At 34.2% G+C, this 25,299-nt stretch overlaps 2 protein-coding genes across 7 annotated transcripts; both read left to right on the forward strand.

Annotated features, from left to right (window-relative positions):
• The first annotated feature begins 1,463 nt into the window (after positions 1-1,463).
• Positions 1,464-20,734, forward strand: LOC110417777 (RNA helicase family protein). 6 transcript variants are annotated; one of them, XM_021430297.2, is made up of 35 exons: positions 1,465-1,814; positions 1,938-2,043; positions 2,136-2,326; positions 2,499-2,552; positions 3,158-3,308; positions 3,393-3,808; positions 4,077-4,295; positions 5,236-5,347; positions 5,631-5,822; positions 6,292-6,371; positions 7,124-7,246; positions 7,419-7,505; positions 8,151-8,251; positions 8,987-9,044; positions 9,393-9,458; positions 9,980-10,062; positions 10,201-10,384; positions 10,764-10,910; positions 10,992-11,093; positions 11,190-11,342; positions 11,443-11,547; positions 12,450-12,590; positions 12,709-12,798; positions 12,881-12,937; positions 14,044-14,127; positions 14,794-14,892; positions 14,984-15,124; positions 16,183-16,253; positions 16,939-17,008; positions 17,092-17,184; positions 17,948-18,154; positions 19,026-19,118; positions 19,665-19,787; positions 19,975-20,065; positions 20,278-20,734. In XM_021430297.2, exons 1-34 carry the CDS (start codon positions 1,518-1,520, stop codon positions 20,050-20,052), a joined length of 4,374 nt encoding a protein of 1,457 aa, XP_021285972.1. In that variant the 5' UTR covers positions 1,465-1,517; the 3' UTR covers positions 20,053-20,065; positions 20,278-20,734. The 6 variants fall into 6 exon arrangements, 4 of the variants coding, with proteins under 4 accessions (XP_021285975.1, XP_021285972.1, XP_021285973.1 ...); XM_021430298.1 differs by having other exon boundaries at positions 20,424-20,734; XM_021430299.2 differs by having other exon boundaries at positions 2,139-2,326; positions 20,424-20,734.
• An 854-nt stretch (positions 20,735-21,588) lies between these two features.
• Positions 21,589-23,013, forward strand: LOC110418434 (uncharacterized). Its single transcript, XM_021431159.2, has 2 exons — positions 21,589-22,093; positions 22,171-23,013. Exons 1-2 carry the CDS (start codon positions 21,683-21,685, stop codon positions 22,666-22,668), a joined length of 909 nt encoding a protein of 302 aa, XP_021286834.1. The 5' UTR covers positions 21,589-21,682; the 3' UTR covers positions 22,669-23,013.
• Positions 23,014-25,299: the final 2,286 nt, after the last annotated feature.

Consider the following 25,299-nt stretch of genomic DNA (forward strand, 5'->3'; position numbering starts at 1 on the left):
GCCATTGACAATGAGAGAAAAAGACCGTTCCGTCCACCCCATTGAGGAAACATCCACACTCACCCACCCCCAAATATGACAAAGCACAGAAAGGCACCTGCCGCATAAATTTTTTTTTTCTAATGTATCTAAGCTGGTGTTTTTTTATTTTGATGAAATATGTTTTTTATGATTAATAATTTAATTAAAATGTTATTGTTATTTTATATTTATATAAAAGATGAGATAGATATGTAAATATTAAATTTTTATAACTTATTAGATATATCTTTTTAAATAAAAATATAAATTCGTAATTTTTAAATTTATTTAAGTTTTATTTTCAAAACTTATAATCGTATGAGTTTGATTTTAAGTTTCGAGATCTAAAGAACTAGTGTAACTAAAGTGTTGTATAATTGGATGAGGGTAAGAGATGGGATGGATTTTGGATATACAAACATGAACTTTAAATCACTTTATTTTTAAAGTTTAAATAATATGAAATTAAGTTTAAATTACGATTTGTAACACATGATTTATATGCTTATTTAAATTCTATTTAAGAATTTAAACCACAACAACAAAGGGTGGGGCAACAAGTTAATATGACATGGATGAAAATGCCAAAATCTTACAAGATTGGGTAATACTTTAATATAACGTAGTGGATATCATATTATGTTAACATCTATTACGATATATTAACATAGTAAGTGAGTTGTATTTTGATTAATAATATTAATAAATTATTAATAATAACAAATTTATTTTATTTATAATAAAAATATATTAAATATAATAAAAAATAAAAATTTATTTTAAATTTTTTGTTAATTTATTTAGAGGGATGTACGTGCATATCTTTATTGTTGCTATGATTTCAAATGTAAACCATGACAAAGAATAAACCATTTGTGTTTAATATTTTATAATTCAGCTACGTAAGTACAAAATTGTACTTCTATATTTTTATTCATCTTCTTTTGTGATGTTGGCAATTGAATTTTTTCTTAAATATTTAAATATCCAATATTTTCATTTTTATATTATAATTTTTGAAAATTTTTTACATTAAAAAATATTAATTTTTATAAAAATAAAAAATATAAACATTTAAAGAGGAAAATCAGAGGGAGTACTAATCTGCTATGGTTTATTTTAATATATATATATATATATATTCTTAATTTTAAAGCCCTCTTTTATTCTGCTCAACTGGTTTGTACTTGAGCTTGACCTTAACCATGACCGAGATTATACTTTGGCTGAACGGGAAAGATTTTGAGATAATTCATTTGCTTATTTTCTCGTGCGTGAGAAGGCTAATTAATTGGTAATTAATTGGTTAATAAATTAGCACCTCATGACTGATTAATAGTATGTTTCAATTAAATGTTTTAGATATTATTATCATTTATTATTTATTTTTTGTCAAAAAACTAACAAGCCTATTTCCCACTCTCTTTCACTACAATAAAACGCCTTCTCTGGTTCTCGGGGGGAAACGTCCAAAAACGGGTAGGGAAGGGAAAAAAATGGCTCCTAAAAAGAAGTCACTGAAGCAAAGCAACAGAAAGTCTACTTCATCATCGAAAACCGGCCAAGCGTCATCGTCGGCCCCGCGCCTCCAGATATCGGCGGAGAACGAGAACCGCCTTCGTCGACTCTTACTCAATTCCGGCCACTCTGCCCAATCCCAAACCGATTCGAATCCGGTCCAAGATTCTCTCTCAAAGGCCCAAAAGGCAAAGAAGCTTAAAGCCGTTTACGAGAAGCTTTCTTGCGAAGGTTTCTCTAATGATCAAATTGAACTCGCTCTTTCTTCTCTCAAGGTTATAGCATTTAATTCTTATTATTTAAAAAAAATAGGAAATGAAATTTGAGTTTATTTTCAATTTTATCGTATTTTGTTATGAATATATTGATCGAGCAGTTGGCATCCTTATATTGAGTAGGATGGCGCTACTTTTGAGGCGGCTCTCGATTGGTTATGCTTGAACTTACCTCAAAACGAGCTCCCTTTGAAGTTTTCTAGTGGAACTTCTTTGCAATCAGATGGAGGTACATATGAATTTCTAATAAATTTAACGATTAAATGCAATGCTTGGTGTTTCTGGGAACTGATGTTTGTATCATGTGATGTATTCTGTTAGTAGGGCCAATCAGTGTTATATCATTTAAACATGAAGATTGGACTCCTTCTGTGGACGCTTCGACGAGGATTAAGGAAAACTTACAGGGACTTTCTGTTAAAACCAAGGGGAGTGCGGATGAGGATTCTCTAAATACATGCCAACCATCGCAAGCTGATTGGATTCGGCAATATATGGAACAGCAGGAAGAGGTAAGCTAATAGAATGAACTGTTTGTGACATTGTATTCACTGACTTTAGTCTATTCTTTGCTGTTTGGATTTAAGGATTTCTTTTATTGAAATATATTTACCTGTGATGATAATGCTTTTTTTTTTGGAAATTTATTTAAAATGGTTTTAGCGAATAGTTTTTGTCTTGCAGGATGAATCTAAAACTTGGGAAGATGAAGCAAGTGATGAGGATTCTGTCAAGGAGGTATTGCAAACATCTTATTCAATTTTTTCTCTCTCTCTCTTTTTTAGAATAGAGAAAATAATCAAAGGTGCATGAGATTTTTTCTCTCTTTGTTTGTGTGTGTTTTTGTTGTTTGGTTGTGATGAAGGTCGTAGGGATGTATTGAATAGTGAAAGGATTATGCAAATTTCTCTGTGTAGATTTGAAAGGAAAGCTTTTGGATGCCCTGGCCTTCACATATTAGCACCAGGGATTAAATATCACTCGTTTTTCATTCTATTTCTTTTTTAGATGATGCATGTGTTTAATATATCTTGTTGGGGCATAGAAAACTAATCTCAATTGCTTAATATGGTTAAGGAGTCCCACTTGATGAATAACATTTCAATCATCTAATATTCTTGTTGCAGCTTCTAGAATTTGTTGTGCACTGGTTTGTTGTCTTTGTTGTAAAACTTTACCCTTTTATATAGGGATGGTAAACTGGCAATTTATTTGTAAGTTTAGACTTGGAAATCTATTTACTCTTTTCTTTTTTTTTTTTCATGGTAATTGCTAGATTTAAGCTTAGGTACTTCGTATGACAAGGCTCATTTTCATTCTTATGTTGTTCTTTTTGTTAATAGGTCTCTGGACCAAGGCCTTATGATGTTATCGCAAAAGAATACCATGCAGCACGATTAGAAGCTGCAAACGCCAAGGAAAGGGGGGATAAAAAAGGCCAGGAAAAGGCAGGCAATATAATCCGCAAACTCAAGCAGGAGCTGTCTGCTTTAGGTCAACTTTAGTTCCTTTTATGATTTATTTTAAAAGATTTATCACTTGATATTTTCATAATGAGTTGTTTAATTTACTAAACAGGATTGTCAGATGATATCTTAGCATCAGATTTTTTGCATGAACGTGCATCTGCTTGTGTGTCTGAGGGCGGGTTAACTAGGTCCATCCCTGCAGAGCACCCTGAGGTAATATCTTTAGGTGATGAAGAAGGTGATTCAGCTGCTTCTGTTATGTTTTTGGGTGAAGCAACAGGTGATGTGAATGATGCAGAGTCCTCTAAAGAGTTTTCTACCAAATCTATTCCTTCTTTGTTACCTGCTCAAGAAGGTGTCTCTGAAAACATGTCAGAAGATGTGGAGATTGGTGATTTCTTCTTAGAGGATGATTCAACTAATGATGCTCTGCTTTCTGAAGTACTAAAATTGCAGAAGAAAGAAAAGATGAAAGAATTATACAGTGAGAAAAATTTGGAGAAATTGGATGGAATCTGGAAGAAGGTAATATCCATTATGTGATGATCTTGTGAGGCTGATATTACCAATTGTTGGTAATAATGCATTTTCTGGGACTTGACATGTATCTCCCATAACTTTATATATCTGAGTGTCAAATTGCAGTGTGATTTATTTAGAAAGCTGCTCAGTATGATTATTTATTTGTAGTTTCAATTTTAGTGCCACCATTGATCCACTTCCAAACTTTAAATATTTAATTTTGGCCCTTGTTCTATTGGAATATGTTCTGACTTCTTTTTTGATATGATAGGGGGAACCAAAAAAGATTCCTAAGGCTGTTCTTCATCAATTATGTCAAAGATCAGGGTGGGAAGCACCAAAATTTAATAAAATGCCTGGGAAGGGTAAAACTTTTGCCTATTCTGTTAGCGTGTTGCGTAAAGCTAGTGGGAGGGGCAAGAGTAGAAAAGCTGGGGGTTTGATAACCCTTCAGCTTCCTGATGAGCAAGAAGCTTTTGAATCAGCTGAGGTACTCATTTGTCCTTATGGCTTCATGCTGATAATTTGAGATACTGTGGTTAAGAATGTTCAGTGCAATGCCACTGGTGTCAAACAAATTAGAAGATGAACATTCTTGGAGAACTTTTTGAGGAAAGTACTTAGTCCTTACATTCACTTCTAGATCCTAGAAACTTGGATAAATAATTAGCTAGCTATCTTTTAATGCAGATGTACAGACTTATGCAGCATGCAAATGTAACAAATAAAAAACATGTTTTTCCCATTAAGTTAATGGTGAATTAAGACTTTTTTACTGTGTTTGGTGGTGTCTGGTCCTCAGGATGATCAGTCATATTTTTAGGCGTTCCTCTTCAAGAATAGTGATTATAGTGATGGATTAGAAATGTTCTTTTCTAGATTGTCTACGGATTGACAGCATTTATTGGTTTTTAATTGGATATAAGGCAGGCACTAAAACTAGTTTTATTACGCCCTTCTATCATGTTTTGATGAATAAATGGTCTCAGATGCTTAGTAGACACACTAATTTCATGTTAGTAGCTGTCACCACTTTCACTTGTTCTTTTTCAATATTTATTTATTATTGTGAAAAATATTTTGTTACTGATTTGTTAAATAACTTCTTATGAGCATGATGCTTGGAAGGGCGTAACCAACAGTGTTCTTATAATTTAAGCTGATAACCGCGAACATGATTTTAGGTTATATCCCTGCTTTTTTTGGACTGACCATTCCCAGGCCTTTTTGTGTCCCTTTGCCTCATTTCCTCCATCTATGGTGCCTCTGTTCTGTTAAGGCTGTGTTCATATGTTAGTTCTCATGGAATGGGTATATGACTGAATGTGAACTTGTTCCTTTTTCTTTCTTATCCAGTTAATTATGTGTGACTTATGGATAACATATGTAAAAATGTTTATTTAGCTGCTGCTTGTATTTTTCTGTTACAGGATGCACAAAATGGAGTTGCTGCATATGCACTTTGTCAGCTGTTTCCAGATCTACCCGTTCAACTTGTAGTCACTGAGCCTTATTCTTCTCACATTTTTCAATGGAAAGAAGGTGATGGTTTAGACAACTATGTTGTATTCAGAAATGCATAAGAACTCTGTTATAATTTGTCTTGTTTATGCAAATGTTATTATGGCATCTTTTTCAATGTTGTGCTGTATCCTCTTTCATTCTACTGGTTTAGTTTGTTTGTGTTGATGTTTTCTATCAATACGACATAAGGACTTTTACTTTTAAAGAAAAAAATAGTTGTAAAACAAAGGATATGAATCAGATTGCTGAAAGCAAACTGCTGCTGCTGTTAACGTTTATTAAAGTATTTGAATACTTTCAGGGGAATTTTTGACCAAAATAGAAGACAGTGAGGAAGATCGAAGGGCTGGTTTTGTGGATTGGCTGCTGAATGCTGATGATTCCAGATTAAAGGCTCCTAGTGATAATAAATCTGCTTTAGATGAGTTCCAAAAGCCCTACATTGAAGAAAATAAAACGTTGAGTTCTGCTGTAGCTGATCCAATAGCTGAAAGTATGCTCTTGTATTCTAATTTGGTGCATTTACTTTGAATTATTTTGGTCAGATTTGCTGCTGATAGGGAATATGAAATGGTTTAGGCATTTTAACCTTTTCTTTTACTGTCCTGTCTTTGAATAGCATGGTCTCTTCTTTTTCTCTTTTTCTTGAAAGTTTATCTTCATTTTTCCTGTTCTATCCTCCAATGGAAGTGCCTTTTTTTTATCCATTCCTGAAAGATTCTATGCAGAGTAGTTAGAATTGAATAGGAATTGAGCTGGATATTTCATTCATGAAATTTTTAGATATTGTTTGGGAAATTGTAGATGTGCTTTCATACTCAACTAAATGAAGAAATACTGGATAGATTGCTATGAAGATAGTAGAACAGGGTATTGTGGTTTAATTTGAGCCGATGAAAAACAGTAATATTTTGATTATGGCATCATAATAATTTCTTCAATTTTCACACGTCATATATCAGGGACAAGCCATGCAAAAGAAGTGGAAAGTTTGTATTTGAGACAGGAAGAAGAAAGTAGAAAGAAGACACCGAAATACAAGGTTGGTGTATTCTTCCGGTTGCTACCCTGTTGATATTGTTGCTTTTTAATTGCATATCATATGAAATTTGGCTGGTCGGATCTGATAAATAGTTCTTATTGCATTGAAGCAATTTAAACTTAGTATTTGCAGATGAGTATTATGAAGTTTACCAGCTTACATGTGCACAACTTGCAAAGTAGAGCAGAAAACTACTTAAAATGAGTTGGAAGCTTGGTGGTTTTCTTGTTCTTCCTTTGTATGAAAATGTTAGCACTTGCTGAAATATAACATTTGATGATTTAGTTTAGCTTTTGTATTTGTTGGAGGGGAAGAAGGGGGGGAGGTACATGGTTTTACATATGATAAATCTCTTTTGTACATGAATGTGTCAGAATTTGCTGATGCATGGATGCCAAGAGAAGTTGCGAGGATATGATTTTTGTTGTAGGTATTTAAACGTCTGCATGTAATTCTTGCTGTAGTTTCTTATAGCGGGACTTGTATAATTCTCAAATCTAAAACTCTGTGGTTTGAGGATTCTATTTCAAACTTGATAGTTGAGAGCCATTCTATGAGCCTTACATGGTCGACTATCTCACCTTTGGTTAACAGTGATCAAGGTTATTTCACTATTAATTAATGTCATTCATCTTGTTGAGCATTTTATTTTGTTCGCGTAAACATGATGCCTATTCTTGTAATGATGCTCTGTACCATGGAATGGATTTGACTGTTGTTGTTAAAAGTTCTATACTTGTTTTTCTTTTCAGGAGATGTTGAAAACTAGAGCTGCTCTTCCTATTGCTGGGTTGAAAAATGACATTTTGCAATTGCTAAAGGAGAATAATGTTCTTGTTGTTTGTGGTGAGACAGGATCTGGAAAGACTACTCAGGTTTGTACTTGTATATTTCTCTTGTTTCGGTGCAAATCATTATCTTTCACGAGTCTTCTTGACTTGCTTAACTTGAATTTCATGTTTTTGCTTGGTTTATTGCATTAATAATTTCATTTTCTTTCTCCTTTCTTCTAAAATCAGCCTTATATTTTTCATTCCCTGAATGTAGGTTCCCCAATTTATTTTGGATGATATGATTGAATCAGGACGTGGTGGACATTGTAATATCATATGCACGCAACCAAGGAGAATAGCGGTGGGTGAATAATATGTAGATACCAGCTTAATATGTAATATTTCTTGCACCTTTTTATACTTGCTTTGTTTATCCTTTCTTTCTGCCCTGTTACTATTTCTCATTACTCTCTCTCTCACTCTTTCTTTCAAATCCCAATCAAGAGTTAATTCTGTCCGCCTTTCTCTCTGATCTTCTCCCTTATATTCCCTTTGATACCCTAAGACTTTCATTGATGATTTAAATGCATTATGAAGAACATAAGAAATTCAGCTGTATTTTCATAAAGAAAAGAAATACTTGAAAGGCCAATTATAATATGAGAGTGTTTAATGCTGGTTAAGTCACAAATAATATGCTTCACGTATGTGAATTTTGTAGAATGGATATGCAGTACTTTTAAAATGTCTGTTCAACAAGAAATTAGAGTGAAGAATTTTGGGGGAGCATATTACCACTGATAAAGGAGAACGCATCATGTCTAATATTACAACTAGGAAATCAAAAGTAATATATGGTTTCTGCAGAGCTTATTGATATGGCACTCTTTTTAATTTATTTAGTCATAGCCCTCTTATTGCTTCATTGTAAATTTTGTTGAAGCTTCCATATATATATATATATATATTGTAAAAGTACTGTGTGGATTTCTCTATTATATTGCAGGCAATTTCTGTTGCAGAGCGAGTTGCCGACGAGCGCTGTGAACCGTCTCCCGGTTCTAATGGTTCTTTAGTTGGTTATCAAGTCCGTCTTGACAATGCAAGGTGTTCATGTCCTTATCTCATTGGTTTAACATAGTTTTAAGAATGTACTAATGTCGATCATCATATCTAATGGATAAGTTGCATTTCATTTCTAGAAAGTAGAAAATATACTAGTGATCCACTGTCAAAAATGTGATGCAATGCTGAATTTTGTCTATATGCTCAAAATTTTTTCTTGATTTTTTTTTTCTTAATGCAATCTATTTGGTGTAAGATTGTGGTTTGAGCATGTTTTTCTAAGCTCACAATTTAGGGGTTATATGATGCATGCTTTTATGTACAATTTTATTTTATCATTGACTGATTTTGCAACGTGCCTGATGATTTACGAGGATTAGGGAGGCTTAAGATAGTTGCTTGACTAAGGAGCTTGAAAATATTACCTTTGGTTTGCTGCCTCCTTTTGTTGAATTCTCCGCAATCCTTCATGTGGCCCTTCAAATACCTTAGTGGTTGCTGACATTTTCATTTATGTTGATTTATAATGATGTTTCATTTTCTTTTGAATTGCTTGGTCATTCCTTAAGGTGATAAAAGTTTTTGCTATTAATTTTTTAAGCTTCATTTTTGTCTTGCTATGTTTTACGTTTTCACTTTCTTTTGTAACATGTATATAGCCCACTTGTCATTTTCAATTTTATAAAGGGCTATTTTTAATTTTTTCTCAAAAAGACTAATGTGCTTTCTTTGCTTAAATAACAAATTTCTACTTCTTACCTTTGCTGTATTTTCTAGGAATGAGAAAACAAAGCTTCTCTTTTGTACAACGGGTATTCTTTTGAGGAAACTTGTGGTAGGTCCTTGTCATTTATGTGGACGATTGATTCTTTATAAGTATACATAAAATTTTAATTTATATTTTGTTATGCTCCTATGGATGTTGATGTAGCTCAAGGCTTATACTTTGAACTATAGTCTCGTTCGATAGTTTTGGTCATGTATTTTATCTGAAGAAACTTAGGTGGAACTATTGAGTGGCTATGTGCGAATTTTTTGTTTGAATGAGGTTATTCGCAATATATGTTTTGCAAAATTAGCATCTAGGCAACTTCCCATAAGAAATTAGATTATGCAGTTTGTTGTTAATTTTTAACCTTTTTCCCTGAACTTCTTCTCTGCTGTCTTGTTTCAATATTCACAGGGGGATAAAAGCTTGACTGGTGTTAGTCATATCATAGTTGATGAAGTACATGAACGGTCTCTTTTGGTAAGTGGATGAATTTGAAGTCAACTATGGTTAGTTCAGGTGGATTCTTATATGTGTTGTTTGACAAATAAAAAGGGTTTTTAAAACCTATGGCGTGTAAGTTCTTTTTTGGTTTGCAAAGTCCTTCTGTGATTGACATTCATAGCAGGGTTTTTTTAAATAAATTAATTTGCAGCACTTCATGGAAGAGTTTTTATTTGGTTTTTAGTTCTTGTGTCTATAAAAGCAAACAAAATTTTTAATCTGGGAGTTATGTTGAGATCATTTGTAAGTTGTAACAATCCCAAGTTTCTGCCATTCAAGAAAGAAAAAAATTCTCAAGTTCATTTCTGAAGGGCTACTCAAGTCATGAAGAATGTGTGAGGGAGGAGCAATCTGCCCATAAACACATGGCTAGTCAATTTATTTAATTCACTAAATTATTTTTTGAGGGTATCGACTTCAACAATTTTCAATGAACACTCAAATATCAAGTCCAACTTTGGTAAATGAAGCTGACTTGTTTCTTTTGCCTTAAACAGGGTGATTTTCTACTCATTGTTTTGAAGAACCTGATTGAGAAGCAATCTGCCCATAGCCCACCCAAACTGAAAGTTATTCTTATGTATGTTTGCGTTTTTTTCCTTTGTTATAAAAGTGTATGCCTTACTCATTAGTCTTGTTTGTGTAAGCCTGTCTTGACTTTCATCCTGGCCCCACTTTCATTTTCTCCTGGTTTTTGAATTATGCTCTTAATGTTTAGGTCTGCAACGGTTGATTCTGATTTATTCTCGAGATATTTTGGGCTTTGCCCAGTGATTACTGCACAGGGCCGGACACATTCAGTGACAACTTGCTTTCTTGAGGATATATATGAAAGTATCAATTATCACCTTGCTTCAGATTCTCCTGCTTCTCTAAGATACGAAACATCCACAAAGGACATGGTAATTAAAATTTTGGTTTCATATTATTCTTACTGGGTGTTAGCTAACTGCTTCTGGAATTTGGAGCTGAAAAATGAAGAAAAATAAATGAGTATGTGATGACTGCGTTATCGTAGACATGCCTTGACTGTACTTATAAAACCAGCTGAGTTTAGGTGTGCGAATTATTAGATTTACATTGATACTTCAATTACTTCCTCATTTGATATTTTTTTTCATTGTTCACACATGTTGTTAGCTAGCTTATGCTTTTTAAGCATAATGTATAAAATGGCGCTTTAAATCACCTGATTGATGAATTTGATGTTTTATGAGTATGTTATGAAGGGTTACCATGGTTTCCGTCATGAAAGTAATGAAGTCTTGCATTCTGCTGCAGAGTGGTCCTGTGAACAATCGTAGAGGAAAGAAAAATCTTGTCTTGTCCGCATGGGGTGATGATTCCCTGCTTTCAGAGGGCTATGTAAATCCACATTACAATTCAAATAGTTATCAATCATATAGTGAGCAAACACAAAAAAATTTGGTAAATTCTTGAAGTACATATGGCATGGTTTCTTCTTTTTCCTCAATGATTGGATGAATAACAGACAACCCTTTAACACAGAAACGACTGAATGAAGATGTCATTGACTATGATCTGCTTGAAGATTTGGTGTGTCATGTAGATGAAACATGTGGCGAAGGTGCCATACTCGTCTTTTTGCCAGTAAGCTATCCTAAGAACTTTGCTGTCAGTCTATCTTATGCTTCTGGATTTTTTTTATTTCTATATTTGATTGATACATATTTCATGGCATAACAGGGAGTTGTAGAAATTCATACACTACTTGATAGGTTAGCTGCTTCTTATCAATTTGGTGGACCATCTTCAGATTGGCTTCTGCCTCTACATTCATCAATAGCATCAAGTGAGCAGAAAAAGGTTTTTTTAAATCCTCCTGATGGCATACGTAAGGTAGGCTTCTTCACTTGTGTTTGGGATTTTCACTTGTTATAAGAACTTTCAACATAAAGACTTAGTTAACTTCTAATTTCAATATATTTCAATTTTCCAGGTTATTATAGCAACAAACATTGCAGAGACCAGTATAACAATTGATGATGTGGTGTATGTGATTGACTGTGGAAAGCATAAGGAGAATCGTTATAATCCTCAAAAGGTTTGCATTTTTATATTTTTAAAGTCTACTACTATCCTTGGTTGCTGATGTTTATGTTGCATGGGGTGCAAATGGTTTGAGTCTGGCACTTTCTATGTTGTTAAGGAAGTGCTTAAAAAAGGTGCTGCTCAAAGAATCTTAGGCTTAATTTACTTTCGTTTGGCTATATTGAAGTAAATCATTTTTTGTATTTTTTCTGTGAAAAGCATTAAGTTAAAATATTTTGGCTATAGAATATCTGTTTGATCGCTTCCTATCATTGACTAAAGGAACAGTAAGATAAAACGGAAATTCTATGTCATAAGAAGCTTATGCTAAATGTCATGTTGTGCAACTTCGGTGGTTAATAACATGTCTAAGTTTGTAGTACTCTAGTTCTATATGATTATTTAAAAAAAAAAGTTTCAACAGGAATAAACATCATATGGTTGCTAGGTCCACGGACCTAAAATGCTGTGGTTTCATTCTTGTTGCTTTGGTGCTTCACTTTAGACTTGAGAAGTTGTTCAGTTTTTATGACTTGTCATATAAAATTGGGGAAAAGATGGGTGTAGTTGGTAATGCTGGTGTTATATTGGAAAAGCATAGACTGAAGGTTTATGTTCTTTTCCTTTTTTCTTTTCCTCCTTTGGTTCTCTACTATATACTGATATCAATTTGGAAAAAAAAAAAAAAGAAACGAAATAGTTCTAAATGCAGCAAATTAGAGCAGAAATTATTGGAAGAGAATGAATGCTATTGTCTAGCATCTTGCCTCAGTTATCAAGTAAAGCCTTGTTTCTATGCTTTTATCTCCTTTGGGTGGTTATTGAAGAAAAGAAAACAGTGTCTTGAGTCGTCATGCATGATTCCCCTCAATTAAGTTGTTGGTTCAGCCCTTAATTTATTAATGGTTACTATAGAAATTATCAAGCATGGTTGAAGATTGGATATCTCGAGCGAATGCTAAGCAACGACGAGGAAGAGCTGGTCGTGTTAAGCCTGGAATTTGCTTTTGCTTGTACACAAAGCATAGATTTGAAAAACTCATGCGCCCATATCAGGTAATTTCTCCATTACTAACATATATATCTATGCTTGTAAGTAGCCAGGGTTTATAACTTATTTATTACTTAATTATTGTCCCAAATCTTATCTATTCTTTTTTTCATTATAATCAAGGTTCCTGAAATGCTTCGGATGCCTTTAGTAGAGCTTTGTTTACAAATTAAGCTACTGAGCCTTGGTCACATAAAACCCATTTTATCCAAGGTACAAATATATCTTTACAGAAAATATCTAGTCGTTGTTGATATCCTGTTCACTGTTCTAATTGCTTATGTTTTGATTTCAGGCTTTAGAACCGCCCAAGGAAGAAGCTATGAACTCTGCCATTTCATTGTTATATGAGGTAACTTTTCATCCTTTGACCAATAATAATCTGGTTGTTTGTATAGAGTCTGTCTGTTATTTGGATGGTTGTTGTGTGAGCGATAGTTTCTTTTTAGTTATTTGGATGGTGGTTATTGTTTTTCTGCTTTAGCTCTCTTGTATCATCAGCAGATTAAATTGCTAATTTTAGTCATGGTCTTCTAAAGCCAATCCTTGTTCTTTTATCTTTTTACTTGCACACAAATAGTGCCTGGAAGTTGTTGGATGGTTTTTGAATTTAATCATATAAACTGTGTTTGTTTCCCAAGCATGAACATTTAAACAGTTAATGAGATATAAAAAAGATGAGGAGAGTGGAAATGAGTGCTTTGAAGATGTTCCTGTCAAGGCCTAGTTTAATTTCATTAAAAACCCATGCTAGGGGTAACAAACAAAAATGAAAAAATGGATCATCACCACAGGAATAAAGCATGACATAGCTGTTAACCAAAGAGTGAGATACTGTCTAACTACTCTTATGTTTCTCAGCCATACAAGGAGGATTCTTGTTAATCACGCATGCCTCTAAATGCTTGTAAAAATACTAGTTTATGATGTATCAAGTTTTATAAAAAAATTTATGCCTGGAAAGTCTTTTTTTCTGATATATTTTGGAAATGTAGCTTATTATTTGGGGATCTTGGTATTTCAATAACCATGCCCATGTTCAATGTCAAGCCCTTTCTGACTCCTATTGTATTAGGTTCTCTTGATCTCTCCATTGACCGAATGATGCAATGAAAGTGGAAAACAAAAAACCAGTTTGTGAATTATTAATTCTAGGAGTTTCTTTCCTAAGTACAATACTTTCTGCTGATTTCCATCTCGTAATTTGGGCTTCTTTTTGTCATGATCCCCTGCAGTCTGTGATTACTTGATTAATATATTTCCTGTTTATGGTCCTTCATGTTTGCTCATACTATCATCCCACTCAACCAGCATTTTTGAGTAGTTCTACTTTGCAGAGTAGAAGCCTAAAATAGATTATGATATACTCATGGCTGATTTAGTTGTTGTTGGTAGTTGGCAAATGATGATGGCCTGTGGAGTTTTATGACTAGCTGTTAATAGGAGCTTATTTTTCAGGTTGGTGCTATTGAGGGAGATGAAGAGTTGACACCTCTTGGGCATCATTTGGCAAAGCTTCCTGTTGATGTATTGATTGGAAAGGTGTATTTCATATATTTTGTTTCTTTTTTTATTCTTTTGAAAATATATGTTAGTATAATCACTTTGGCTTGCACTTCATTTAAAAAATTCTGTGAATTGGTAAATGTTGTAAATGATATTTGTGTATCTTCTTAATACCTTTTATTATGTTTAAACTCATTGCCATGAACTTGTTTTTTTTCTAAAATAGTTACTCTACTTTCTTAGAATGAAATTTATACCTATTCTGATATGCATGATATACGTTTGTGAATCAAGAACCGTAAAAAATTAATTAAATCTGCCTTCTGATAGAAGGAACGGTTATGGGAGATAGGTACAGAGCAAAAGCACTTGAGAATAGTGACAAACATAATAAAATAGAACCTAGAGTATAACTTATAGTTTCTTTGTCATGAGACCAGGAGAGGAGCCAAATCTGAAAATTTTACATTGATTTTGAGTTAATTTATGCTTGCTGTATTTGAACTCCAGCTGTCTAACCCTTGACTATAACTGCTGCCTTTTGCTTGCTGGAATTTATTTTGAATGAAACATAAAGAGTATGAGTAGTTTGTTTTTTTCCTCTCTCTATAACATGGATGCAAAAGTATTTCGATCTTTTGTTGCGTTAACAGAACTTCCATTGGACCAGAATTTATTAAATTGTTTTTGGCCTAAATGCAGATGCTGCTGTATGGTGGAATTTTTGGTTGCTTGTCGCCCATCCTATCAATCTCTGCATTTCTCAGCTATAAGTCTCCATTTTTGTATCCTAAAGATGAGGTTCTTTTATTTTTGTACTGCGTTATGTTGTTCTTGCTTTGAGAAAAGAAAGAAGTTGCCTTACTAGCATTGTTTTGTTTTTATATTGCAGAAGCAAAATGTTGAAAGAGCTAAATTGGCTTTATTAAGTGACAAGCTCGATGGCTCGAGTGATTCAAATGATGGTGATAGGCAGTCTGACCACTTGCTAATGATGGTTGCATATAGGAAGTGGGGGAAGATTTTACGTGAGGTTAGTGAATGATTGCCTTGGTTTTTGTTGGCAAGCATTAGTTTTTAGAAAAAATGATCAGGATGGTCTACTTTGCCAGGAAAAGTAAATGAGAATTTACCATAACTGCAAACTGTTGTATTTTCACCCCCTTCAGATAGGAATGATGAAAACGGTTTCTTAATGAGGTCAACTTGCCATCTTAAACAGTGTTTTCGAGGGCACAAAGCGCACTCTAGGTGCTTGAACCTTTATATTACCTGAGGTGCAATGTGCAAAAGAGCACTTGCCTGAGTGAAGTAAGGCGAAGTATATATGTGTATGTTTTTGTGTGTGTGTGTGTATAAAATAAGCTTAAGATATATAATTCTGATATTAAACTCTGAAGAGTGGTCCATTGTTTTCCTACAGAACATGCAAAATTTCCATTTTATGTTTTTGGCCAAGATGAATGATTTCCTATGATCCCAAGGTGGTTGTTGAATACTTGAAAATTGAGAAGTAGACTTTGATGTCCCTCTTTTTACTATTAAAGGTACAGTTAATGAAAAAAAATTAACATAAAGAAATAAAAGAGAAGTTCAATCAGGTGGGCTTTTTTTGCACCTACTGTCTTGCAGAAAAGCATGCCTAGGTGTACCAGTCGTGTGCTTGACCAAATGCTCCTCGCCATATACTGAGGCGCTTTTGTTGTCCCGCGCTGTGCCTTAGCACCTAGGCTCACCTTAACAACACTGATCTTAAATGCAGTATGCCACATTCACAACCTTGTACTGCTGAATCAATTCCAAGTTTAGTGTTGATGAGCATTGATTAGGTGTAGAAAGAACCAATGCAAGTAATCAGCCCCTATTGCCACAAATGGGCATAGGATGTGCAATTTCACAAGAAATTATCAAACCAACTTCTCCAACCCCCTACTTCCTATTATCAATTCTATTGATAAAATATCTCTTGCTGAATATATTTCCTTTATCCTTTTACACAAAGTTGATGTTAATGTTTGTTTTTATGTTTCTGCACTTTTCTCAAGTTCTAATGGCATTATTTACTAATATGTCAAATTTCTAATTTTGCAGAAAGGTGTAAATGCTGCCAAGCAGTTCTGCAACAAGTACTTTTTAAGCAGTTCAGTTATGTACATGATAAGGTTTATTTTTTACTTCTCTCTTTTTCCTTATGGGAATACTTCTGTTATTTGCATAACATTTGGATGATAACCCACCCATTGTTGGGATACTTCTTAGCTGTTGTATTTCTTTGGCAACATCTGTTACTCTATTTGTGTCATTTTATGAGTATGGAATGCATACTCCAAATTACATGTAATAATTTTTAAGTTTTGTGTAACTCCTTAAGTTGTCAATGGTGACATGATGTATTGCCTTCTGGGTTGTGGTATCTTTTTCAAATTTGCACTTATGAAATATGTGATGCTGTCTGTGTTTCTACTTTTTGGTTATTATGCGTCTTGACTAGTTTCTAGCTCTTTTGATCCCACTTGGAAGGGAAAGGAGTATATTGCTCTTATAATATTTGTCATGGCACTCTATCTAGGGCATTGAAGCCAGCAAATCAGTGTGATAGTTGTTTCTGGCCCTCCATGCTCCAAGGGCCACTGGGGGATTGTGGGATTTTGATTTAGATGCTTATCAAATTGCCTACTTATAAATTTCTTTGTAAGATAATGGTTTGTATCTATGCATTTATACCAAAAGATAACCAATTATATCATGATAATATGTGCTCAAGTAATTATCTAGTTGCCTTTTTCTTTTTTTTTTCTGAAATTGGCAGCTAATCTTTGTCTCTTGACTTGGCTTTTAAAATTTCAGAGACATGAGAATACAATTTGGAACGCTGTTAGCAGATATAGGATTCATCAATCTTCCAAAGAATTATCAGGTATGCTTCTTTGATTCAATTGATTTACGCATGACTGTTATACCATTTGAAGCAGTATATGCTCTGTCCTTCTCATATTACAGATTGGGGCTAAAAAGAAGGAAAATCTTGATATGTGGTTTTCTGATTACTCACAACCATTCAATATGCATTCACATCATTCTGCAGTTGTGAAGGTAATTATAAATATATTTGCTCATTTTGTGTCTATTTGCTTGTGAATTAATTTTATTTTAGTGCCACTTTTGCAGTTTTGCATATGTCTTATGTTTGGCAGAGGTCATGTTTTTGTCGTTATTCACTTCATTTGTCTTGATGATATGTCATCCATTCAGAACTTTATGAGCAAGTTTTGTACTTTGTGGACAGACTATGGTCTCCTAGTCTCATTTATACTGTACCTCTTTGATTTAAATATCTTTTAGTTGTGATGGGGCTATTATATGTTCAGTTATGCATATATATTTGTCCCAATTGAAGTCATATCTTCTCTACAAGTGTGTGTTAGAGCCAACCTATACTAGCCATTGTAAACTGGGAGCGTCTTTTATTATTATTATTATTATTATTAGCATTTTTCCTCTCTTTAGATATCACTGAAGTTCTGTTTTGTTTTCTTGGATGCCAAATCACAACTTTTCCTGTAAGTTTACATAGCTGTAAGTTCATAATAAATATAGAACAACCTTTCAGCTGATGTGCATTCGATGTTTTGAGAAGCGGCTTGAAATATCTGAATTTCCTCCAAATATGATTTGAGCTGTTATTAATTTTCCTTTTGGACCTTTAGTACGTGTGCACATTCATCTCCTGACTTATGAGCATTATCATGTGCTGTAAGCCTTATTCTTTACTTAAGTGAGGTTTGTGTAGCAAAGGATGATTACATCCACATAACTGCATCTTATTCCGGACATAGTTCTAATACTATCTTTGAAGGCAATATTATGTGCAGGTTTATATCCCAATGTGGCTGCCACTGAGCTGGGCATTACTGGAGTAGCTCTCAGCAGACTTAAACACAGTCCTGCATCAAAGGGTCATCCAGTCTGGTATGATGGAAGACGAGAGGTTCATATACATCCTTCTTCAATCAACAGTAGCTTAAAAGCCTTTCAACTCTCATTTATAGTCTTCCTTGAAAAGGTATGTACACTTCTAATTGATGGATTTAATTCATTGCATGACCATTTCCTATGCAGAGCTAGAACTAGCTTAACGGAGGCTAATGTAAAGGATTAGGGATTTATCCAGAACTCTGCTTGTTTTTGAGATTATGCGTGTTGAGATGCTGCCAAGTGCTCCTTGAGCAGCTGCTCCTTTTGTAATTGTTCAGAACAGGCTCTTCTCATGATAGCTTCCATGCCAACAGGAGTCTTCAAATCTCAACGTTGAAGACTCCCCACGGCATTCCAGCTTATCATTAATAAAAACTCATCTTTAAAAAAAAAAAAAAAGGATTAGGTCTTTCTTTAAAAAAAAAAAACGAAAATAGTCTGAATTTTACACAGTTACTGGAGTTGTTTGTTATCATATATAGTATCAATCTAAGAAGTTTCTTGGATGTTAATAGGCATATGTTCATAATATTGATTTAGATGGTTTTCTCATGTTTAATCTGATTCAGATTTTTTTTTTTAAAAAATAAAATCAAAGTCAGGTTTGGAAATGCGAAATTGGTTTTAGTACTTCATCAGCTTCATGTCGCATGGTCTTGGTGTTGTGCAATTTTAGTATTTTTGATAAATAAGAACAAATTAATCCAGACTTCAATTATGTGTCGCGATATAGAGGGGGATGTTGTTCTTTACGTTCTTTTGTCTTTTTTAAGATATCCATATGATGATTATGTTTGTGCTTAACCTCAAAATGGAAGAAAAATGGTGAGATCCACTTTTACCCTTCCTCCTTCAAAAATCTTCTTTGTTTATCAATGGGAAGAAAAAGAAAAACTTGTTAGGCAGCAATCTCCTTGTCCAATGTGCTTTAGATTGCAATCTAATTTTGACATTTACAGGTTGAAACCAACAAGGTATTTCTGCGAGATACTACCATCATTTCTCCCTTCTCTATTTTGCTGTTTGGTGGCGTAATTAACATTCAGCATCAGGTATTTTCTCTAATCCTTAATAGCCATAAAATATGTGAATTTCTTCTGCTTATTCTGTTAAAATTTGATGTAATCATCTTATGGGTTGTTTCATCTTTGACTACTGTTGGCTTACGTATTTCTTTCAGAATATCAAAACCCTTTTTAAGTACCATTATACTGTCTTTGATATCCTACAATGTTAATAGTATGCTTGCTAACTTTCTAAGATCTATGATTAACAACTCAAAATCACTCAGTCCTTTTTGACAACTATAGTTATACCACCTTAAGCTTTCGAGAATCCTTGTGTATGCTCTGCGATGAACCTGTTCTCTTCACTATTCTCTATTCTTTCAACTTAATGCAAACTCTTGCTCAAGACACTCCTAACAAGAGAAACCAAGCCAGAACATGAAGCTATTCATTTCCTGTTATTTATACTTTGTCACGGTCTGATTGTGGGACCTAATACTACTGTTTTATCTTGCCTAAAATTTTTGTTTTATCTGATGGTCCATGTCTGTTTGTGGTTTCTTGGTTGGGGATTAACTTTTTCTTTTACAGTCTGGATTGGTTGCAATAGATGGTTGGCTGAAGCTGACAGCGCCAGCTCAAACTGCTGTCTTGTGTAAGGAACTTAGATCAGCTCTTCATTCAATTTTGAAGGAGCTGATTAAAAAGCCAGAGGTATGATTGCTTGTGATTATTATCTAACCATATTCTTTGAATCATGTTTTTTTGTTATCTAACCATTTTCTGTCGCAATTATAATTTTAAAGTTTCTCATTTGTTAATTGTCTTCGCTTGGCAAAGCTTTGTGCCTGTAATGATGCATAACTTATTTTTCATTTTTTTCTTTAATTTTTTCTCGTAGAATGCAACTATTGTAGACAATGAGGTAGTCAAGTCTATGATCCATTTGTTGTTAGAAGAAGACAAACCTCTCAAATAGTTGAGCACTACAGGTATGTGATCATGCTTCAGTTTCATAATGTAGCTAGAGAGTACGTGGCATATTTGTTGGGCACACGCACGCCTGCATGCTCACACACATGTATCCACGCATGACTTTCTCATCATGATTTTGTTGCCTCATTATGCATGAGAATCTTCGCAGCTAAAGCAAGTTGAACTCATATTTTATCTTCATCTGAAATTGATGTGCGACTTTACACAGAATCATCACTTGCTTTGACCGGTGTAGATCATCAAGAAAGACATGCTTTTGTGTAATTTGTTTGCTGATGCTGCCTATCTGAATCTGAAAGCAAGTGGAAGTGATTTTTTTTTTTTTTGTTTTGTTTGTTGGCTGGGCAAACTCAGTTCTCCAAGGAAGCATCAGGTTGCTATCAGCTACGGATTCACACCGGGGGCTACCGGGGCAGTTGAATGATATCTATTAACAAAATTAATTGAGATGCAAGTAAAAATATAATATTTACACGATGTAACAATAAATTTAAAATTATTCAAAAAAATAAAATAAAATATTACAATCAGCCAATCACAACTAGCCTTCTTGTTGAATGAGATGTGGTTAGGGTTAAAACGATGTGAAACATTTCTTTTGAGGCTGCTAGTTAACACCAATTTTTCCTAGTTGAACGATGAAACTAATGTTTATATGTTTGATATCTTAATTTCGTATTTAGCTATCTAGACCGGTGTTTTTTGAATAATCTTCTTTTTATACAAAGAATTAAATAAATTCTTTTTTCTCTCAAAGATATAATTAACAATTGGATATGGTTGAAATTTGTTATGCTAAGTGTAATTATCTTATATTTACCAAAGAGTAATATTATTTTGATCTTATATTTTTTTCTTTTGGGGGTGCAATTTATCGATTTATGACAGGTAAACCTATTCATAAATAAAATAATTAAATTCAACAAATGATATTTTACCAAATGGTAGTAACAATAATGAAGGGTCAAAAAAATTTTATTTATACTGAATATAAGATCTTAAAACTCAAAAGTTTATATACCTGAAAAATAAAATTATAAGTAATTGTCCAGGTAATGACAATTCTTTCAACGTAATTCGATGGAATTGTTCTTAGTTAATCTGGGATACGTCACTATAATTGATTTTAAGAATGTTTGGAGGTCATATATATATAGAGAGAGAGAGAGAGCGTATTTCTTGTTTTATTTTCTGGTGTTTCTTGTCTGTTCATGTAATAGCAGAGACAAGAAATCAGCAATAGAGGACACACAAAGTAAACTATAATTAATGTAAGAAGGTGTCACTGCCTTTATGGGTCAAAAATGCATCATCTGCATGGTAATGAGGATCTTTTCTGTGGATGGAAAAGAAAAAGAGATTTTACAGTTCAAATAATGATCAGAAGAAACTTAGAAGTGCAGGGATATTTCCTACAACGCGTTTTCTAGAATCAAAGCGTGTTAGAAGTGCAGGGATATTTCCTATAACGCGTTTTCTAGAATCAAAGTGGAGTATTTCAGAAGCCAATCATATAAAATAAGGGTGTTTCCCCTTTGTTAGTCCTCTTTTTTGTGTTCTCCTAACAGTTGAAACCTTTGTTCGTTTGACTGGATATCCGTTAAACCAGCGACATGTCATTTCTACCGAAGCTTTCAAGGGTTTTTGAGGCGTTGGCCGTTACAGACAGAGAGTCCCTCCTAGAAACGAATGCCCTCGCGGTTGCTGATCGAGATTTTTCAGTGACCACTCAAATGGACACAGAACGAAAAGCCACGACCATCACGTCTGTCTATTTGCTTATTCTTTTTTTTCTTTTTCTTTTTACTTTTCTGGGTTGTATGGTTGCCAGAAGAAACAAACCAAGGCTGCCGAGTAATGATGGAAATATAGAAGGGACGCTAATTGGAAGTGCTGCTGAAGCAAATACTGACACTGACCTTGTCATAATTCCGCAAAACCAGTTTGAGATCGAAGCAAACAGAGCCATCGACCATCATGATAAGGCACACTGCAGAGGCTGTTTATCTACCCTCGGGACAAAGGTTGAAAACGTAACCGAAACATGTAATTACGAAGCTAAATTATTATACATGCTTACATTGGATTCTTTTTCCCCTAGTGTAACTTGGGGACGCAGGTTGCCCTCCTCAACTTCCTTCTAGAGATTCCTTCAGCTGTTTTCGACCAGATTTCATCAGGGAATAAGCCTATTTATGTTCACATTGTGATGTTGATATCCTTCACATCAATGCTTGTTTGCTTCGTCGAGCTCGTCAGCAGAGGTAGAAGGGAAAAGATCACATGGAGGTGCAGTAGTACAGGAAGAATACCGTGGTTTTATCATCCTCCTCCAGGTAACAGGCCTTTCGGTACACTGATGGAAATGATTGGATTGGGGTGTGCTATAGCTCAGTGTATTGTCACAACAATTAATTATTCTTTTTGCCTTCGAGATCATGCAGCCCCTATTAAGATATCTGTTTGGCCTATTGTATTCGGTTTTGGTATGTTGTGTTCTAAATTAATGGGGAAGCCAAATGAGGCCAGGACGGATCAAGATGGGGGCGATGTTGCCCTTGATCAACCAAATGTGCATCAGCCATTAACGCTAGCTTAATTACAGCAAAAAGGGCAGAGCTGCCGCGACCTACAAATTTTTGCAGTCTTTTCCACTATTTACACAGCATTGTTAAGCTAGACTTTGCAAAATTTGGCTGTGGAATTAATTCCTTTCCTTTTGCCCTACTTGGATTTTGGACAACAATAGTAACTAAATAAGTAAGACAACTAAGTCAAGCCAAACGACGACAGAGTCAAATTAGAACGGGTCAAGATGGAGAGATAGATCCTGGGAAATGTGAAAAAAAAATAAGATAAAGAGACACCAATAACTAGGGGCGGACCATATTGATCGGATGATATCATTGAAGTGTCAACAATTTTTATTATTTATGTTAGAGTTTTATATAATTAATGATGATAACGAATTCACTAATTTTTGAAATTATTATTATTATTTTAATTATGATACTATTTAAAAAATAGTATTGAGTAATAAAAAAACTAAATACTATTGTCCCTTTAGAAATTTCAAAAAGGGCAGATGACTAGCCAAAATGATTATTCTAATGGCACAGATCAATCCGATAGTTCCCGGAAAGGTACATTAGCAATAAATTAAACCAAGGAATTTCCCCTTCCCCCACCTCCACCTGACTCTTCCTCTTCCACCCTCTTAAGCAAGCCCGCCAAAGACATTAACATAGCAATCAGAGCATACGTTTTCAGCTTTAGATAAATTCTCAGTTTGAGCATAACTACACCAATCCGCATAGTCAGATTGGCAACAATATGCTTTTTGAATTGATTCTTGATTTCTATTTTCCAATCTCTATCACTTGGCAAAAAAAAAACAAAGAGAGAAAGTTTTAGTTAATGTCTCTCAATTTATACTGATTAAGTGGTTTATTTGTTTAGACATTAACATCTTTTTTTTATTTATTTGAAAAGTGGATTTTATTGATAGAGCAACAGCTCGTATGCCATAAAAGAGTCATGAATCTAGATGATAAAAGACTCTTATTAGCATTAGAAGACTAGCTTTTGTGAATATTTTTTCAATTTTCCTTTCCCCCTTCTGCTTTTACGCAAAACTTGTGTCACCCATTTCATGTCATCTTCCTTTTCTTTATCTTGGCATATCTTTCCTCTAACTTTAATTTCCCCATCTGTCTCCCTTCCCAGATCTGCATTTCCCCACTGCGTCTTTTCTTCATCTTGGCTGCAATAACTTTCAGGACTAGGTCTTTCCTTTTCTTTTATAACTATTTTCCATCATGACTCCTTGGGCACATACTCTTTATTTCATGGCTTACTTTACTTTTATCACTAATGGGTTTCACTACTTTGACCCAACTTCCACTTCTTTCTTCCCCAGCCTCCTCAACCCTTTTGAATCTTTTTCTTCCTTATTTGAAACCGACAACCCTGCCTTAAATCCTTTCTCTTCACAGCATTCGGTCCCTGTCCTCTCTTTTCCAACTATTCTCATGCTCTATGTCTTCTCACAAGTCTCATGCTCTGTATCCTTCCCTTGTTGTACTATCTCAAATCGTACTTTTTCTCCCCTTTGTACCGTCTCCTTATCTTTAACATTTAATAGTCTTCTTTTCCTCCTCCTCCTTGTTCTTCAATAGTTTTACAAGTACCCACCAATATCACACACCTCACATGAGTGAAAAAATAGATGAATCTTGAACTTATAAGTGGGTTTTTTTTTTTTTTCACTTAACGATCATGTCTTTTGAATTGAAAGTGTAAACTCGTGAGAACCAGTTTCAGAATCTTTTCAGATATTTATTGATATAGAATCTCACATGAAAAATACTAAAGTTGAGGTAGGTCAAGATACACCAGAGTCAAATTAGGTCCAGACCAATATGAATCCTTCCTCCTACGAATGTAAGAACCACTACAAAAAGTCATCTCGGACTCAACAAACATAGCTTTTGAACTGAAAATATGGACATGTGCCATTAATATAAGAAAAAAATTAGTTTATATTTTAACGAATTTCCTTTTTAATAAAAAAACTATTGCATCTGCTAACTAAAATTAAAGTTATGCGTGGTGTTTATTGCATAATCTCATTGCTGTAGGTGTTTAGTAGAGACAGGCATTCATATAAAAGTACAATTACGATGGTTTATCCGAGGGCGTGGATAGCTAAGATTGGTTGATCTTTTATCAGCCGTCTTCCATTTTATAAGACTGACCTTGCTGTAATTCAGCAAAACAAGTTTGAGATCGAAGCAAACAGAGCCATCGACGTCCACCATGATCAGGCACACCGCAGAGATTGTTTATCTACCCTCGAAACAAAGGTCGAAACTTAACCGACACAAATAATGTTATCTACTATCATATATACTACCATGTAATTATGAAGCTAAATCTATTAATTCCATCTCTTCCAAGATGTTTACTTTTGGTTTCTCTTTCCTAAAGTGTACTCTTTGGGACTCAGCTTGCCCTTGTCAACTTCCTCCTGGAGATTCCTTCAATTAGGAATACTTTTACCAGTATTTTATGGGGTGATCTTAAGATATAAAAGTGCTAAGTCAATGGTTGTTTATTTTAAGTAAAAATATTAAATGAAATTAAGAAGCATATAGGATTACGATAGAGTGGGAAAAACAAGGTTCGATTGAAGAAAGAAATTAATTAAAGACAAGGCAAAAGGCTTGAA

The sequence above is a fragment of the Theobroma umbraticum genome, unplaced genomic scaffold, assembly GCF_002168275.2.
Source record: "Theobroma umbraticum cultivar Fairchild unplaced genomic scaffold, ASM216827v3 scaffold_50.0, whole genome shotgun sequence".
Lineage (NCBI taxonomy): Eukaryota > Viridiplantae > Streptophyta > Magnoliopsida > Malvales > Malvaceae > Theobroma > Theobroma umbraticum.

Bases quoted from the DNA above. Each gene is read 5' to 3' on its own strand.
- LOC110417777 (XM_021430297.2), top strand. From the start codon at position 1,518: ATGGCTCCTAAAAAGAAGTCACTGAAGCAAAGCAACAGAAAGTCTACT. The intron at 6,372-7,123 runs GTTGGTGTATTC...TTTTCTTTTCAG, and splicing joins AGAAGACACCGAAATACAAG to GAGATGTTGAAAACTAGAGC. The intron at 17,009-17,091 runs GTATGCTTCTTT...CTCATATTACAG, and splicing joins ATCTTCCAAAGAATTATCAG to ATTGGGGCTAAAAAGAAGGA.
- LOC110418434 (XM_021431159.2), top strand. From the start codon at position 21,683: ATGTCATTTCTACCGAAGCTTTCAAGGGTTTTTGAGGCGTTGGCCGTT. The intron at 22,094-22,170 runs GTTGAAAACGTA...TTTTTCCCCTAG, and splicing joins TATCTACCCTCGGGACAAAG to TGTAACTTGGGGACGCAGGT.